The sequence below is a fragment of the Natator depressus genome, chromosome 15 (assembly GCF_965152275.1).
Source record: "Natator depressus isolate rNatDep1 chromosome 15, rNatDep2.hap1, whole genome shotgun sequence".
Lineage (NCBI taxonomy): Eukaryota > Metazoa > Chordata > Testudines > Cheloniidae > Natator > Natator depressus.
This window is the reverse complement of record NC_134248.1, coordinates 10,446,865-10,465,983: the sequence shown is the minus strand read 5'-3', so window position 1 is coordinate 10,465,983 and position 19,119 is coordinate 10,446,865. Positions and strand designations below refer to the sequence as shown.

The window sequence follows — 19,119 nt, the reverse complement described above, 5'->3', positions numbered from 1 at the left end:
CAATGCTTTCAATAGTTGGTGTTTTTTTTCCTTAAACCCTCAGCTCCTGGAGTCATGTGACTGGTACTCTCAGCCTCTATTTTTAAAGAAAGGCGGCAAGCTCCTTCGCAGAGCTCCTCATGGCTGCTTGAAAACGTGACCCTCCCCCCAAGGCTTGGAAGCCAGACGGCAAATAGAGCCCAGCGTTCAGTGTTTTTGTTAAAAACCCCACCATTTTGTAGCCTCTCTCATGTTTGACTGGGGCTCTGTCTCAAGGTCGGGTGAAGGTGGCCGGGTGAGGCAGGTGGGAGCCATGGGCCTTGGCTCTGCAACCTGTCATTGGGCAGCCCATGCATCAGAGTGGAGGGGGCCTCTGCAGTGGCTCCCTGCTATGAGGCAAAGGTGGGTAAGGCCCTGGCACCGCAGGTCCCAAGGGCTGGGGGCCTGTCTGAGGAAGACGGTGGGATTCCTGTGGGGGAGGGACACTGCCTCCTGACGGTGAAATGAGCGCCAAAACTACTTGAGTGGACTTGCGCTCCTCACGACGCATGCGCCGGAACATAGCCGCGTCGGGCGCCAGAAAGCGCATGCGTCCTTGAGCCCCTCGCTAGCCTCGGAGTGACACGGGCGTAAGCGGACAGGTAGAGGGAGGAAGTGAGCGTTCGTTCAGCGGGCTGATAGGGCGGGGAGGTACTGCGCATGTGCAGTGGGGTAGCTAAGCGGCTGGCGCTCTCCAGCTGCAGAGCGCGGCTGAGGTGGTGCGCGTGCGCATTGTGAGCACTTGGGGTGTTGCTGCCGCCGCTGTCAGTTCCGGCTGTTTGTTCGGGAAGTGGATCCGGCCCGGAGCCGCCGCCGCCGCCTGAGGAGACCCCACCTCTCGCGCCGCCCGGAGCTTCCGCTCCCCACCGGCCATGGCCAGAGACTACGATCACCTTTTCAAGCTGCTCATCATCGGCGACAGCGGTGAGGCGAGGAGCGGGGCCGGGCCTAGGGGGTGGCGGGGCTAGGCCGCTCCCCGGGGCAGGAGCCCCCCGCGCCCCTGACGGGGGAGGGGAGCGAGTTTGGCGGCGTGTGACTGGGAGAGAGGCCTGTGGCGCCTCGCGGCGGGGTAGCGCCGGGCCGGGGGGCTGGTCTGTGCAAGGGGCGATGCCGCCGGGCGGGGGCACGGCCGGGCGGTCTGTGCCGGGGAGTGGGGGTCTGGGTAGGGGGATTGGGGGCGGGGTGGAAGGGCTGTTCTGGTGTTTCGCTGGCTGACCAGGCTTAATGCCCGGTCAGATAGCGGCGAGGGGGGTGATACTCATTGAGCAAAGACTGGAGGCAGAAACTTCTATAGACTGAATGGCTGCCACCTCCTAGTTCTGCCAGAGCTGCAGTGGTGGCTTCTTATCCACTAGTGGGAGTGAAAACACACCCTCCGTCAGCCAGCTTCCTTGGTGGACTTCTACAGGCTTGCCCTAACTAAGTGGGGCTAATCCTATCTCACCACGGGCCTACGGAGAGGCCTTCTGCAGCTAGAACGAAACGGTTGTCTCCTTTGTGTTTACAGAGTCTCTTTTTAACCTGTGGAACTTGCAGCCACAGGGTGTTGAGGCAAATGAGTTTAACAAGATTCAAAAAAGGACACATGTTTATGTAAGGGTAACATCAGCATTTACACCAGCTAGGATAGACTGTACAAGGGCAATCAGACCTCATGTTTTCAGGGCATATGCTGTTGTCTAGCTGGGATCAGGAAGGAATTCCCTCATAATATAACCTACAGTTAAGTACAGTCTAGAGGGTTTGGTCTGTGCTCAGAATGCCCTAAGGACTGTTGTTTCCAGTGTGTCAATTCCTATGTCTTTAACATTAAAAATAAAGTTTTTCTTTAGTATTTGTTAAGATATGCCCAGCTGAAGCTTTGTGTATGTGTTCTTCAACTTAGAAATAAGCTTTGGGTCTTGTTTCGATCTTTAAAATGGAGGAGGAGTATGTGTTGGATGTATATGTTCCATCTACTAATCATGGGTGCCTAAAACCTTAACCTGTTGGTTGAAGATAGGGAAAATGTCTGATCTTTGATTTTAAAAGGCTTTGCAGAATTTGAAACACTTCTGAAGGGCAAATAATTGAATTTACCATCTGTCACGTCAGTTGATCTATTTTGAAGTGCACCAGAAATGCAGGTGAGGGATTTCTACTTCTATATAGGGGTCCCCAAACTTCACCCAGTTAAGTTCCATAGTCGCAACCCTTCAAGATTCTGAAACTTAATTTAAATAAAATGGAGTATATGGCATCCACCCGTATCTTTTAACAGAGGTGTGACCTGTAAAGACAGCAGGTCCCAGCATGCAATGTGGCATGGCCATTTGGATAAAAACGGAACACTGCATGATCCTAGGAACCGTCATCTCAGTAGGTTTGTAGCTCCCTATCAAAAGTGGTTGAGTGTATACTACACTGTGGCTCCCTCAATGCTGCTCCTGGGGCTGCAAGAAAGATAGGACTAGTGTTTACAGAGTCCTTATTTTAAATAAGGTCCTTTTTTTTTTTTAAAGGGATATTCTTCTAAAACCCAAGGAGAGGAGGGCACATGTGGTAGCATACTGATCGCTTTACTAGAGTAGAGTTTAAATACTGTCTTCCTTGCCTGCCAGTAGGTTTCAAAACAATTTAGGCAAGATTGGTTATTTGGAGAGAGCCCTATTTTAGAGAGGAAGATTTTTCTTTTGATCAGTTAAATCTCTTTGCTGGCATTTCTTAACTTGGGCAAAGCCCCTAATCACTGGAGAGTGCCCAGTGTGAGAAACTGTGCATGACCTGATTGTGAGAGGACTGGATGCCTGCAGCTTGGGGTTCTAACAGTTAAATCCACTGTAGAGCTACAAGTATTGATTGTTAATGTTTTCTCTTTAATCCCAAGAGGAAGGCTTTGTCCCAGTTTCCAGAAACATTTCATTTGCATCATTAATTGATCTTTACAGAAAAGCCTAGTGTTAAGAAATGCAATGTTGTTGGATGGATTGTTACATTTCATTTGCACAATATGGGATTGTGACAGAGTTTAAAGGACAGTAGGTTTTCGTGTTTAAAACAGATCATTTTGAAAAGATGATTGTAGTCTTAGCCATCCAAGTTGTGCCAAAAATTTTAAAAATGAAATGTACAGATAGTTAGTCTATCACTTTCTACTTGCATGCTTATGTCTGCTCTTTCATTCAGCTAGAGCTGGGTTTGTTTTGAAAGCTGCGATGGGCAAATTTATGCACTACTAGATTTCACAAAATTAGTAGGCAAGGCAGTGCTTTTGAATTCTTTCTTTCACATGAGTGGAAGAAGCTCTACTGACTCTCTCTCTCTCTCCCCCTCTTCCCCCTCCCTCCCGTGAATTTAAAATGTACGTCCATAGGAGGTGGGGGGTCATGGGCAATGTGGTTTCTCTGTATATGAGCAGTGTGCTTTATAGGCAGTGTTCATTCAGTGAGATCGGTCATCTGGGGAACAGCTAGAATTTCCTGAATTCCGGAGGCTTGGCTTTTTGTTATAAGCCTTTTGGTGATTGCCCTTGGTCAAGCCATTGTCCACCACTGAAGAAGATCCTCCTGACGACATGCAAGTCATATGCTCTCCAGGGAGTTCTACAGTGTTGTTTGCAGCTGGTTTTGTCTTAAATGTAGAGATGCAGTCTGATAAGACTATAAGACCCAACATGTGGTGTTGAGGCCACTTGGATCGAGATGACATGCTGCTCACTGGGATCTGTAGACTCAGCAAGCTGCATCTTTTTGAAAGCTGATAGTGGTTGCAACAGCGTTTATTATATAATTATATGAAGCCTTTGGGTTCTTGGCATGTTGCTAGTGCAGCCCTCTCTAAAGTTTGGGCAACTGTTATCATCCACCTTCTCGGAGCTTAGGGGTGTTCAGCATCTGGCAACTGTAACTTGGCTGTCAGTATTGCCTTCCGTATAACACTCATCTTCTGTGAGAGGCTACCTTTTCTGCTCTTGATGTTTAGGCAAGTACTGGCTAGGCTTATGCTCTTGGCCTGTGAGACGTGGATTTTTGGGATGGTAGGGAAGATACTCCGTTTAGTGTTATGGGAGGTTGGAGGAATCTGAAAAGACTGTGAAGAACTATAGGAGCTTCGTGCAGTTGTCATACAGAAATCCTTGTGGATTTGTTAATAGTGACTGTATTAACCAGTTTCTGAGTGAGTAGGCAACTTAACACGAGTAAGCACTCACCTGATAGACCAGAGGTGGGAAAACTACGGCCCGTGGGCCACATCCAGCCCGCAGAACCCTCCTGCCCGGCCCCTGAGCTCTGGCCGAGGAGGCTAGCCCCCGGCCCCTCCCCTGCTGTCCTTCCTCCCCCCGCAGCCTCAGCTCACTGCACCACGGGTGCAATGCTCTGGGTGGTGGGGCGGCGAGCTCCTGGGGCAGCACAGTTGCAGAGCCCAGCCTGACCCGGCACTCTGTGCTGCGCGATGGCGTGGCTGGCGCCAGCCGGGTGGTGCAGTTGTAGCGCCACCGGTGCTCCAGGCAGCGCGGTAAGGGGGCAGGGACCAGGGGGGGTTGGATAGAGGGCAGGGGTGGGCAGGGGGCAGGGAACGGGGGGTTGAATGGGGGTAGGAGGTGTCGGGGGGGGCAGTCAGAAAGGGGGGGTTGGATGGGGCAGCTGGGGGCAGTCAGGGGCGGGGGTACCGGGGGCAGTCAGGGGACAGAGAGCAGGGGGTGGAAGGGGTAGGGGTCCCGGGGGGGCCATCAGGGGATGGGGGAGGAATCAGGGGGTGAGAAATGGGCGGACGGGGGCGTGGATAGGGGGCTAAGCCACGCCTGGCTGATTGGGGAGGCACAGCCTCCCCTAACTGGCCCTCCATACAATTTCTGAAACCCAGTGCATCCCTCAGGCCAAAAAGTTTGCCTGTCCCTGTGATAGACCCTAGTTTTAAATGAGAGGAAATAACATTGGTCAGTTACTGTGATCAGGAGAGCAAACTGGAGCTAAGGGTCTCTTCTAAGAAGCAACAAAAATGACTAGCTGGGATTTCCTCATGCCAAAACCCAATGGGTTTGTTGTGAAGGAATCAGTTCTTTGTGGTGGATTTTATTGGAAGCAGGTGTGTGCAAGATGTTACCATGAAACTGGAAATGCTGGATCGTGACTCCAGATTGTTTAAGGAAAACCTGAATGAAGTACTGTTCAAAGCATTTAAAATTGTTACATGAAACATCTCGTGCAAAGGGTGCAATTTCAGAGTGATCCTGCAGTATGGAATACTTGCTGGTTCCTGTTAGATGACAGTATAGAACAATGGTTCCCAATCTTCTTGAGCAATTGCACTAGTTTACCTTGGCTGTGTTAGTCTGTGCTTGCTGTCTTCCATTAAATAATGCCCATTTTAACCCCAACTTGGCAGCACCAAACCCTGATCTCAAGGCCTAAGTAGCTCAAATTTCATTGTGGGTTCACGTGTACATGATTGAATGGGAGATAGGCAGTGGTGCTCAGGCCTGGCACAAAAGATCACAGAGATCGGATTTTTTTAGACTATCTGCTGGGGATGCCTGCTGTAGCATTATTGATCCAGGAACTGAAAGTTGGGGAAATTGCAATGGATAACTTGAGATCTGACCTGCAGTTCTGTTTGTGTCAGTTTTCTCCTCTGAGGCTTTGGTCAGGAACTGATAGAATCAGATTATCTTCCAGAAGAAGGAATTAAATGGGATTCAGAAAATACAGTGAATGAAAGACAAAATACCACCATCTGTTGCTTCTATTCCAGCAGAACTCAGTATTTTTTTCTCTCTCAGGTGTTGGCAAAAGCAGTTTGCTGTTACGCTTCGCAGATAATACTTTCTCAGGTGAGTGTTCCCTTTCCTCCAGTGGTGAATTGGCTGAGGGCTGTCCTAGCACTAAAGAACTCTCATCCTGGGAGTTCACTTAACCTGGCACTGCTAGCCATTTTAGAAATCTGTTCTCTTCCCAGCTCCATTTCTCTTGGCACACCCACACAAAATCCTTGCATTTTGATTGTGAAAATTGCGTGGTATCTAGATCAGTGTGAATCCTGTGGAAGAGTTCAATTTTTTAAATGTCCGTTGCACCATGCAAACTTCTGCCCATTGTAAAACCTTCCATTGATCCTGTGGGATTAGGATTGATGAAGTACTATAGTTAAATCATTATAATTTAATTCTTTGTAACATGATTCAGAGTTATCAGGAGGAGATTGTAGTTGAAGGAAAGAGTGATTCCACTAGCAGTTTAGATAAATTTTGCCCTGCAAGCTCTCAAGAGTAAAATATTTGTGTATTTGTTACCCCTCTTTTGATTAATTTGGTGCTTATTCTCAACCACTGGTATGGTGTTGGAATAGCTTTCTTGAAATAGATTTTTTGCCACTGGATTTGATTTTTTGGCCTCAGTGGTAGAAAATAGCCTGGTGTCTTGAATGATTATTATACAAATAAAAATATGGCTTGAGATACCTGTCTAAAAGGAGCCCAAATAGATTGGGGAAAGTGACAGTGCTCCTGAAGCTACCACCAGCTGCAGACTAGACATGTGTCTTAGTAAATGTGATAAGTCTAAAGGGAACAAGGTTTGGTGTTCTCACTTGCATACACACTTCCTCTCTGTAGGCAGCTACATTACCACAATTGGAGTGGATTTTAAAATCCGGACAGTTGAGATTAATGGAGAGAAGGTGAAGCTACAGATATGGGACACAGCTGGACAAGAGCGTTTCCGGACTATCACGTCGACGTGAGTATAGTTGGGCTCCTTTGAATGTGGCTCTAAGCTTAGATATTATGGGCTTCTTGGAATGCAGCTTGGCTATTATAGGTTGGCAGTTTCTCAAGTATGTGGTTTATCTGTGTTTGTGGGGATTCTTTTTCAAGCTCTCCCATGACAATTAGGGATGAAGGATTTATGGTTAAGGCACAGGACTGGGAGGCAGGATTTCTGGATTCTTGGCTATGCAACAGATTTTCTGTATGATCTTGGGCAAGTCTCTTAATTCCGCTGCCTCTAGTTTCCCAACTGTAAAACTGGGAATGTTTCTCTCTTTTTTTTTAGTACAGCAGTAAATCTAGCCTCTCAACCTTCTGCAAAATGTGCTACAGAAGTCCAAAATATTAATCCTCTCTATTAGTTTTGTAGTTTTAATGAGGAGTTTGAGGTTTAAGAATTCAATGTCAAATACGTGGATTCTTTTTGGAATTGCGAATGGTGAAGGGACATTCTGATGGTTAGATTAAAGTACATAGTGTTCTGTTGAAACGGACACCAACAGAATGTTAACCTTCTTCTTGGTCTGAGGTCAGTTCACGCTCATTGTCCTTTGAACAACTGCAGTGCTTTTCCTGTTCCTGAAGAAACCACACCCTGAGCTGCAGCTGCAGCACTGAGAGCTCAGGAGAATGAAATGTTTTTGCTATGACTGGTTACAGTGGATTTGGGCTGCTCAGAGTGGTGTTGGGGGAAGAGGAAGGAAGATATTTGGAAATGGATCCTTTGTTTCCTTTCTGTATAAAATAAAATTGTACTGGGAGGACCCAAGTGCCTGTTTTCTCATACACTTTAAGGCCAGAAAGGACAATTGTGATCATCTAGTGTTGTCCTCCTGCACGTTGCAGGCCACAGAACCTCACCCACCCACTTCTGTAATAGACCCATAATCACTGGCTGAGTTACTGAAGTCCTCAAATCATGATTTAAAGACTTCAAGTTACCGAAAATCCACCATTTACTCTAGTTTAAACCTGCAAGTGGCCCATGCCCCATGCTGCAGAGGATGGTGAAAAATCCCCAGGGTCTCTGCCAATCTAACCAGAGGGAAAATTCCTTCTTGACCCCAAATATGGTGATCAGTTGGACCCTGAGGATATGGGTGAGACCCACCAGCCAGACACCTGGGGAAGAATTCTCTGTAGTAACTCAGAGCCCTCCCCATCTAGTGTCCCATCTCTGGCAGTTGAGGGTATTTGCTATTAGCAGTTACAGATGAGCCACATGCCATTGTAGGCAGTCCTGTCATACCATCCCCTCCACAAAACTTACCAAGGTCAGTATTGAAGCCAGTTAGATTTTTTGCCTCCACTGCTTCCCTTGGAAGGCTGTTTCAGAACTTCACTCCTGGACGGTTAGAAAACTTTGTCTCATTTCAAGCCTAAACTTGTTGATGGCCAGTTTATATCCATTTGTTCTTGCGTCAACGTTGGCACTTAACTTAAATAACTCCTCTCCCTTCCTGGTATTTATCCTTCTGATCTATTTATAGAGGGCAATCATATCTCCTCTCCTCCTTCATTTGGTTAGTCATTCACAACTGACTTCTCCTTTGGCTTCTGTCAATTAACTGAGGCAGGTCATTTTTCATATAACATATCCGGTAACTACGCCAAAATAAAAAGCATCATGGGGTTTGATGCCTTTGGGAGAGGTCTGGATGTTTAGAAATCAATGAACTGTGCTCCATCCCTTTTCCTTTGCATTTCTTCACTTATACTGCTGGAGACTTTTTTCATAAAAGCATTGCAGACTTCGCTACTTCTCATAGTGATCCTGTGTATGACATCACTTCTTGTTTCAATGCTGTGGCCAGCTTCAGAAAGGAAGTGGTGAGGGGGGAGGCAGTAAGGCACTGCTAAAGTTCTTATCAGCTGTGCATATGGGCCACTTGTTCTGGCTGAATTTGTGCTGAGTCAGCAATGCACCTTCCTGTTTTCAGAATTGGCAGCCACACTTCAGCTCTGAGTTAATGAGCCTTGGTTTACAAGGCTATGGGGGCTGATGCAAGCTAGATCCGAAAACCACGATGCCCAGCAATTAAAGGGGAATACCAGGAAATGAGACTTACTTTTGAGGACAGGAATAGCTGCAGAAGCGACTGTCTAATATAATGTGTAAACCTTTTGCTTCTCCTTCCACTCACAATCGTTTAAAAACAAGAACTTTTGAGAGTCATAGAGGATGCTTTCTACATGAAGGTTTTTGGATTTCCTGATGCATTTAGTGCTATTGCTGTTACAACTTCTCTGAGTGAGCTGAAGACAAATTGTAATATGAGGGGGTTGTAACGAGCCCCCTTGTTTTTCCATATTGCAGAGTTTTTGGGGTAGTTACCAGCCTGCCACAGAACCTTCCATGGACAAGCAATAAAAATGTCCAGCTATGCACACAACTGAATGGACATTTTTGCTTTTCAGCCCCCTATGGGACATTGGTGGCCCATACTTAAGGAAGAAGTGAAAAAGCTGCTCCAAGACTGTATTGTAGTAGAGAAGCTTTTTCCTCTGGCTAGGTGGGCTGGCTGTGGCATGCTGCTACTTCCTCTTTAGTTGGCCAGTAGGCATAAGGCAGCCTCCTCTAAGGTGGACCATATTCCCTATATAGATAATAAACAACAAGATTGTGGATCCAGAATTTTATTGTCAAGGGAGTAACTGAGTAGCAGATCAAATTACCAGGTTATAGAGTGTACAGAAGGGCTTGGCCAAACAAAGCATGGGTTGGGTACTAATACATTGTCAACAGCATGGTTGAAACTTTAGGTTGCTGTAGCGGTGCCTGTTTGGATTGAAAGGGGAAAAGCTGATCCTCGGCTATTGCTATAGACCAGTAAATCTTTTTTGCAGATAAAGAGAGTCTACAGGTAGATGTCAAGTCAAGTATGGTAAACAAGCTTGAAGTCTGAGAGCATCTGTCGTAATAGTGGTGGGTTTGAAGTGCTGCTGGGAAGACTTAGAATTGCAACATGACTGAACTGAGTGCAAGTCTGTAGTACAAAATGGGGAAGACATAAGAAGCTGCAGTCAAGTCATCTCTCTGTAAAAGCCCAACATACTTAAGTTACAGAAGCTGAAGACGACACAGGAGCTGTTAAGGAATGTAAAGGAAGCTGAGCAGGAGAATTATTTTTGAGAAAGCCAGGAAAAGTAAAATAGACTGAAAAAATCCTACAGTAAATAGCAAAATGTCAAAGGCAGCAAGACTGTGTACATATGAAATAATCAGGGGTCTTGGGGTTATTGGTGTCTAGGTGGAGCAGTGACTAGTGCACTAGCCACTTAACTTTAGAGGGCTGGGTTGACTTTCTCCTAAATCCAAAGAGAATTTTAGTTTTGACCTGGTAATCCCATATGTGCACATCACAAACCCTCTGGGGACATTGCAGGTCACGAATAAGATGTGAGAGTTGCATGCACTGCATCTTTCCATGCTGGGTCTGCTCAAGTACATTTGTGAGTATAGAACAGTTTTTAACAGGGTTGGTGGTTTATATCCAGTCCCCTTAAAATAAGGATTGTGTGGGCTTAACTCAAGGAGTGAAGTAATTATAGAGTGATTAGCTACCATGCATTTGTAGAAGAACAGGGTGGAGATATGTCCAAGTCAGGGATCAGTTTTCCAGGACAACAGAAGTAGAGTTGTGGTGTACTGAACACCAGATATGGTTATTAAAAGATTAGATGTACTTAGTCAACAAAAATTCTGATTGCAGATTATATGCATTCGAGCAATAAGTAAGGAAATGGTGAACTTTAACAAACACTGAATTCACTCCAGTCAGGTGAGATTCCAGAGGACTGGAAAAGACAAACATGTAAACTGTAAACCAGTGAACTAACAATAACGGCTTTGGAGATGCCATACTGGACTAGACCAACAGCCCACCTAGTTGGGTGTCCTGTCTTTGACAGTGGCAAGTTTTGGATGCTAGAGGGAGGTGTTAATCTCCAGGCTGTATCTAACTTTATGATACAAAACCAGAAAATAGAGGGAGACTTTTTTTTCCTGATCCCGGGTGGTGATCTGCTTATATCCTGAAGCATGAGATTTGCTTCCACTTGTAATATAAAACAGACTACCGTAACTGCAGGTGCTATTGATAAATGTCTAATCCCTTTCTAAAAAACATATTAAGCTTTCTGACTCAATAGTATCCTGTAGCAGCAAGTCCCACATGCTAATTCTAAAATGTTTCCTCCTTTTATAGGAGTAGCCTTAGAAGAGATGTAGTGGGAAGGTGTAGCGGGTTGATTTAAGGATATCATTGTTTAAACAAGCAGTCCTGGAGTTTTGTGAAGATTTTACTACACTGTTGTATAGTGATTCAATAATAATGTACTTACAGCTTAAGATTTTACAAAGTTTTGTAGAAAAGATCAGGGTAATGTTTATAATGCATTTATGCATCTGTATGAACTGCAGGATTCTCATTCTTTTATTTTAATTTCTTATGATGCAACTCCAGAATTTAAGCTTTCGTACATTTCAGGTCTCTAGTTTCCTGGTTGAAAGGTAACCTTCAAAGGGTGAATTGACCCAGTAATCTTTGTCTGCGGACATTTTGAAATAATAACTTGGAGGTGTGAGTAGCCCCATTCATCTCAATAGGACATTAAATCGGAAAACCGGTGATGCTTTAAACATCAACAGCTATTTTATACTATTCTTTTTAGGGAAACACCAAGTTACTATGCTTCTCAATTGTTGGATGTTGTGGCAGATATTGAGTTGCAGGGGGCAGCTATTTGTCAATGTTTTCAGGAATGGGGAATGAGGATTTCATTCCTCCCTCCTTCAAATTTAAAATGACCTCCATCCTATCCAAAATAGGGAGGAGAAAGAGAAGATGCATCTTCTCCTTGGTATCAAAAGCCTCAATTGTTTCTTAATTGTCAAAAACACAAAACTGACTCCCACTCCTTCCCGGGTGCCAAAAACCCCGTCTGTCCCCTACCCATCTGCCAAAGCCAACAACTTCCCCCAGGCAATTTCTATAAAGCAGTTACGTGTATTTAGTGCAGCACAAGGAAAATTGAAAGTATGGCCACAGTGTAAATCAATAAAAAAAATATAGTGACAGTACTGTGCTGCACTCAGGGGTTGCATCAGTTATTTCTAATGTGCCACTTAAGACACAAGGCCTTGGATAAGATTCATGTATAGTGTAAAATGGGGCAACTAGCTTAAAAAAAAAAGGGGGGGAGATTAGTATCTGGAAATAAAGGTAGTCATAGATTAAACCATCAGGTTAATGAAATGTTGAGTGAGATCTCAGACAATGAAGAAAATTGTAGTTTAGCATAGACAAATGTAACATTGTGGGGGGAGAAATGGGTCAACCTGAAGAACATATGTTACATGAAAGAGTCTTCCAGTTCAGAATCAAGAAGAGGATTTATATGTAAACCATCTGTCCATTGCTCAGCACCAGCAAAACCAAACCAGATACAGTACTAGGTTTGTTAGCAGGCTGAGAGAGCACAAAACGGGAGGTGCTGTGCCTATATGTTAGGCCCCAATCTGGAGCAGAGCTTGTAGTACAAGTCACTGTTTCACATGGAAGAATATTTTTGATGCTGACTGCAGCCCATGAGGGTAAAGATGTTATGTAGTCTAAAGAATCTAAGTTATAAAGGAAATTTCATATTTTTTCTGTTTGAGGAAAAGATGAATTGGCCTAACAAACTTCCAAATCATGAAAGGATTGATTGAGAGAACTGGTTAAAGGGTTTAAAAGTACAGCAAAATCTAGAGAAACCGTTTGGGACTGAATATTCGTGGTCTAAGCTATTTCATGCCAAGGGAATTGAACACGTGGCATATGTTTCTGAGAAAGCAATGCAAGAAAATTGATATGCCTGGGTTTCTTTCTGGAGAACGTAAGAGTAGAGATGAGAGCACACAGGTAGGCAGACAGGGTCGGATGGTGGCCTTTCATGCTTCTGAAGTGTGGTGATCCTATGCAAAAAAGTTGCAGCCACCACCACCACCTGGTGATGTGAAACAGAGGCCAAGACAGAACAATTAGCAGGGAGAAGCATAGCTGAAAAGCCTTCTAGAGATAGGAGTACTTTGCACTTCAGTGGGTGAGAAGCACTGTGTGTGTTGCAAAGGTCTGATATCATTAATTCTTTTTCTCTCTCCTGCTGATAATAGCTCACCTTACCTGATCACTCTCCTTACAGTCTGTATGGTAACACCCATTGTTTCATGTTCTCTGTGTATTATAAAATCTCCCTACTGTATTTTCCACTGCATGCATCCGATGGAGTGAGCTGTAGCTCACGAAAGCTTATGTTCAAATTTGTTAGTCTCTTAAAAAAACAGATGAGGATACTGAGGCAGAGATGTTAAGTGATTTGCTCAAGCTGTTACGGTGAGTCAGAGGCAGAGATGAAAATAGAAATCAGAACTAGTCTGAAGTGTAGCCCAGTTGGTCTTGCTCAGTTTCACAGTGCACAGATGGATTGGGGTGTCTTCTGTCTGGGGAAGGATTAATTCAGCAAAGGGAGAACTAGATTCAAAGTGTTGGTCGCAGTTGTCATCTCTAAAGAGCAGAGGGAGGAAGAGCCCTTGTGGAAATGCTGATAGCAAGAGATTTGTCTCTGGAAATCTTGAAAAATATTTCTAAGGGAAGTGCCTCAGTTTGGCTGCTGTGAACTTCCGCATTTGCATTAGTAAAAGCTAATCCTAGACAGACACAAGAAGAGGAGGAGGAGGGGAAAGACAGGTAAACGTGAAAAGTGCATCTGGTAAAATAACTCTTGGAGTGGTTCTACAAAGAAAACCATTTAAAAAAACAAAAATGCCAAACTATTGGGAGGGATCAGTGTTAATTGTCTCAGTGATTTACAGAGCAAATTTGCTCAATTCACAAGTGAAAGGTTTCTTTCTGAACTGCCAGCGCTGCAAACTCAACTGGCCTCTGAATGTTAAGCTGAACGTAAAGGTTCTTTCCTTCATGCATATCATTGTACTAAAGGTTTTGCGTGCTATAAAAGGTCTTCAGTGATGCCTGCACTGCGCCATTTTTTTCAGTGTTTGCACAGGTGAAATAAATTGGAACTTAGTGAACAATTCTGATGCACAAAAAGAAACTGAATCCATCTCCTTTTCTTATCTGTGTTGGTTCTGCAGGACTAACTGGCTTTGACTGCATTTCACTTATTGTTAATCACTAAAGGTAGCAGATATGACTGAATGCACATATGGAGCAGATCTGTTGAGTAGGAAGGTGCTGTCAGTACACAGTTGCTTTTCAGAGTAGAATGGGATTTTAAAGCAAAAGGAGTAACTGGGGGCTAAATAGCAAAACAGACTTCTGAATAGTTTATATCTGGAGATCTGATCACAAATTAGACTTGTTCACGTTAGTTCCTAATGAGCATTTTTCACATTTCAAAACTACTGCACAATTTGGCATGATTTAACTATCTTTGCTGGAAAGCCTATGGCTGGAATAGTGGGTGCTGTTGCCAGAGAGGAACTGGAGGCACCTAGAGATGGAGGGGAGCTTGCAAAATTCCTTTCATGACTGCAACCATTGACCAGTCTTTAATTTGTGCAGGAACCAAGATTCAAATGAAATAGGAAGGCAGTGGAGGATGGATTGCCACTGTCTGCTTTCACAGCTGGAAGATCATGCTTATCCTTGTTTGCGTCCCAGGCAGCCCAAACAGGACCTGTAGGAGCAGGTTTATCAATATAGGGGCTCTGAAACTTGTTCATATGGGTCAGCTGAGCAGAGAACTGTGCATGTTTAGGGGCAGAGCATGAGCTGATAGTTGCACATTAAATGACTCCCAGTGGGGTCAGGGGGTGATCTAGAGGCCCATTCCAAAGGAAGGTGTTCGGGATAAGGCCAAGCAGCCTGAAGTTTGAACTAGCATCTATGTCCTTTTCCCACCCCCTAGGTATTACAGAGGGACGCATGGGGTGATTGTTGTCTATGATGTCACCAGTGCAGAATCCTTTGTGAATGTAAAGCGGTGGTTACATGAAATTAACCAAAACTGCGATGATGTCTGCCGGATACTGGGTAAGCTCCTACTCTCCTGCTGCTTGTTCTGGGAAGCCTTTGCTATGGCAGCCTGGCCAGCGTAGGAGGCGTAGCACTGACCTTTTTTTCCTTTTTAGTTGGAAATAAGAATGATGACCCAGAGCGGAAAGTAGTGGAGACGGAAGATGCCTATAAATTTGCCGGGCAGATGGGGATCCAACTGTTTGAGACCAGCGCCAAAGAAAACATTAATGTGGAAGAGGTAATACCCTGAAGGGAATAGGAATATGGCTACTTTTCAGAAGTAACAGGCTAGGAATGGAAAATATTGCATCTGTTAAAGGGAGATGGAAATTTTACTGTTAGGAGGCCACATAGCAACAAGAGTAGGATGGGTTTTCATTGCTGTTAGTTAGCATTTATTCTGCCTGGGGAGGAAGAGTAACCCTCCGTGTATACAAACTGCAGATGAGCAGTTGCAGTGGGAAGGAGAGAGATGGGGTCGGGGGAGAGGTGCTGAAGATCCGATGACCTTTCTTCAGTGCAATAAAGGTTAAAGCTGGAGGGCAAAAATTAATAAAAATGCATTAGCCTATTAGATATTTTTCCCAAGAGATCTTTTTTTCACTGCAAGTGCCAGCCTCAGTGGAAGGGAATGCTAGACCCTGAGTCATTGGCCTTGGTGGTGCTATGGGCAAGTAAGGATTATGCCAAACCCTGACTTGCTCTTCTTGGTGGCACTGCTGGGCTAGACCCTCATTCGCTGGTTTTAGTGGGGGAGGGAAACGTGGGGCTGGACCCCAATTCACTGGCCTTTGGAAGGGTTGTGAGGAGAATGTGCTGAAATCTGACGTGCTGGTCTCAGTGGCATCATCTCCTTCTCTGGAGGGCACCCCCTCCGCAGCCAGCCTGCACTCCCAGATGGTCTGAACTTGATTGTGTTTCTCTTGCAGATGTTTAATTGCATTACAGAGCTGGTTCTGCGAGCAAAGAAAGAAAACTTAGCAAAGCAGCAACAGCAGCAACAGAATGACGTAGTGAAGCTAACTAAGAACAGTAAAAGGAAGAAGCGGTGCTGCTAATGCCATTTCCCTGTTGCAGAGACTCTGCTCTGACAGATCAGCCCCTCCTAGACTTGGGCTACTTCACTGGGGCAGGCTTTGGGAGGACTTTCTCAGTTTTGTGCCGTTATTTAAAGATTTTTCTCCATGTTTTCTATCAAGAGGCGCTGGCACCTTACCATGTTAGTGCCAAGAAAGTATCGGATGGACTCTTGCCCCTTCTCACCTCCCCTGCTCATTCCAGTGCGCCTTGTAGACAAGAAAGGACGTTGCCTACCAAGTGGACTGATTAACCCAAGAGTTTGTACATAATGTATATTGCTTTAACCAGCCGCACCTCCCTCTTGTCACTTTGGCTTATGCCTTCTTAATGTCAACCAATCATGAACTGCAGAGTTATCTTTTTAAAGATAGAATACCAAGTTCTTAACTCGAGTAGGCTCCAGGCTGGCAGCGATTGCTGCTGGGGGCTTTGGCTTCATTTTGTTCGGGCTCCAGGCTGGCAACTGGTGCCCCTGGGGCCGTTGGCTTCACTTTGAGTTCCAGGCTGTTACTGGGGCTTCAGCTTCATTTTTCTAGGTTCCAGGGTTGCTGCTGGAGCCTGGGGTTTCACTTTACCAGCCCCTGGGCTGGCGGCTGGTGCTGGGTTTCACTTTGCCATGCTCCAGGTTTGTGGCCAGGGCCTTGGGTTTTACATTTGCTTTGTGGTGCAGCTCAGCTGTATTTGCTCTTCAGTTTGTATCAAGATATTTAAAAACAAACCTGCAAAAAATGGGATTTATTTGGATTTAAACTTTTTAAAAAAACAAAATGAAACTAAACTCCTGTGACTTCTGCTTCTGGGTCTGCTGGTTGTTCCAGGCGAGGGTCCAGACTCTTCTTGAGAGCAACAAAACAGTGTGAATCTGCCAAAAAAAGCTCTTCGTGTTGCCCTGTCCACAAATGGATCTGAACTCAGATGTGAATGCCGGTGGCAAAGCATTGCTTTCAAGAGAGATGGAACATGTGGAAGTGAATCCAGCTCTTTTGGTTGGTGTCTGGATCCAACAGTTGCTGCAGGATCATTCCCAGGAGTCTCCTGACAGAGATGACTGCTCTCGCTAATGTAAAGAAATGGAAAGCTATTGCTTGCATTATGTGGTGATGGTTGTGGGTAGGGGTTATCTCTGGTAACATACTCTGGTCTCACTATGCTGAACAAATAGCATTCCCCGGGCCGCCTTTGGCTTTTGTGGGAAAATAAGGGCTCAGTTCATCAGTCCCTGGATAGATATGCTCAGAGGCTGAGACTGTCGTAGCAGGAGCAGGATCTATTTGGGCTGCTGAGTAACGTGTTCATCAACGGATTCTCTAAGCAAAAAAGCAATTCTTTTGAAATACTGACCGGAAAGGGGTGGGGGTTTTGGCTTCATACTTGACCCTGAAGATAACACAGCACTCGGGTGTCAGCACATGGTCCTCTAGAATCACTGGCCTTAGGTTTGGTAGGGCATGTCCCACTGACATGCATGAGCTTGGACTCATCCCAATCACACCCAGGAAAGGCTAAATTGAAATCAGACTTATTTATTTTGCCTGCCTTTTTAGATTCTTATGGTTTGTGGTAAAAGCCCTGATCTTACAATCACATCACAGATCAGTCTGACTTTAAAGATTTTTTTTTTTCATGCAAACCATGAACATGTGACAGGTTTTTAACCAGTGCAAGTGTTGGGAGTGTATAGCAGCTGCCTTTTCCCATCCCCCGTCTCTTTTCTGCACATATCTGTCCATGTTTCATTGGTAACCCAAGAGTAAAAATGAGCTGGGGATAGTGGGGTGATACTGCTAGAGTGAGCACTGCATGAATGACAAGACGGGCATTGGTTGCCTCTGCAGGTGGCAGCAGAAATTACACCAGGCATCCACTCCATATGCTTCCAATGTGGAGTATAGCATATGTCCCAGGAAGGAGGTCTGTCAGCCTTCTCTAGCCCTTCCTATTGAAATGGAGCTGGCTTGTGCCACAGTTCCCACTCCGTGGGCTCGACTTGAAATACATTGATGGGGCTCGTGTGCTGAAGAGTTTGTAGATCTGGGTAGGGGTAAAGGGTATAGGGAAAAGGAAAACCCTGAATTTGTTGGAACTGATACAATAAAGTGAGGAAATGGTGCACCTGATCTGGAGTGTTTTGATGTGGAAAGGTTAGTTCTCACTGAGTCTGGGTCTCCGTGGCTACAGGTGTGAGCTTTGCCAATCCTGCAGTCCAACTGCCTGGCTTGAAGTGGGATTTTTTTTTAGTGCTGCCTCTACTGGCTGTAGAGGAGCAGCTGTCTGCCTGCTGCTGCCACTGAGTATTAAACTGAAAGGGGGGGGGAATGGGGACTGCGTCTCTGGTGGTGCTGATGTGAAGTTTCCTAACGTTAAGCGATGGAATGTCTCACTGGTTTGCTAGGATTATTTCTGTATTGACAGTTTCTAATTATGCTTTTTAAATAATTTTAAAAAACTAAAAATAAAGGTTACAAGCTGCCAAATCTTCCTTTTGAAGGTCTGTTTCCTCTGCTCTCCAGCATCTGGAGCTGGGTTCTCTCCCTGGCTTGCCTCCATCCTCGTTATATGTGGTGCTTTTCTGCGGGGGGTGTTTAGCAAGGGACAGTGGCTGCCTTCAGTCCTCTTGCTGCCCTGGGATTTTTCACTCTTTAGTGGAACTGTATATTACATCTTTCTTTATGGGTTGAAAATTGGTGATCTGCATTTTATTCCTTCATTCCTGTCCCCAGGTAAAGCTTTGAAGACTTCACTTGCAATTACACAGGGTAGAGCTGGAGACTCCAGCAGAGTTTGGAGCTCTTTGTTAGAGGCAGGAGAGGACAAATATTAATAAAATCAGAGGCTCATTTTTTTTTCTCCCCACTGCAATTTTTTACATTGTGGGTCTACCTCCACTTAATGTCCCGCTCGGTACTTAGTTTCTCCCCCCATGTGGACAGCGTTATGTTGATGGGAGAGCTGCTACCGCTTCTCAGGGAGGTGGATTAACTATGCTGATGGGAGAAAGTCTCCCGTCGGTGTAGGAGCGTCTTAAGCGCTGCAACTGTGCCAGTGCAGCCAGGGCTGGCTCTAGGCACCAGCCAAGGAAGAACGTGCTTGGGCTGGCCCATGTGAAGGGGCGGCGCTCCAGCCATGCTTGGGGCGGCACATTTCAAGGGCCGGCCTTTTTCTTTCTTTTCTTTTTTTTGCTTCAGTGGCTTGGTGCTTGGGGCGGCAAAAAAGTTAGAGCCAGCCCTGAATGCAGCATTTTAAGTGTAGATCTTC

At 45.3% G+C, this 19,119-nt stretch overlaps 1 protein-coding gene across 1 annotated transcript; it reads left to right on the top strand.

The window, feature by feature from the left end:
- The first annotated feature begins 751 nt into the window (after positions 1-751).
- Positions 752-18,243, top strand: RAB35 (RAB35, member RAS oncogene family). The gene is made up of 6 exons (XM_074972630.1): positions 752-942; positions 5,777-5,827; positions 6,608-6,731; positions 14,675-14,799; positions 14,898-15,022; positions 15,714-18,243. Exons 1-6 carry the CDS (start codon positions 891-893, stop codon positions 15,840-15,842), a joined length of 606 nt encoding a protein of 201 aa, XP_074828731.1. The 5' UTR covers positions 752-890; the 3' UTR covers positions 15,843-18,243.
- Positions 18,244-19,119: the final 876 nt, after the last annotated feature.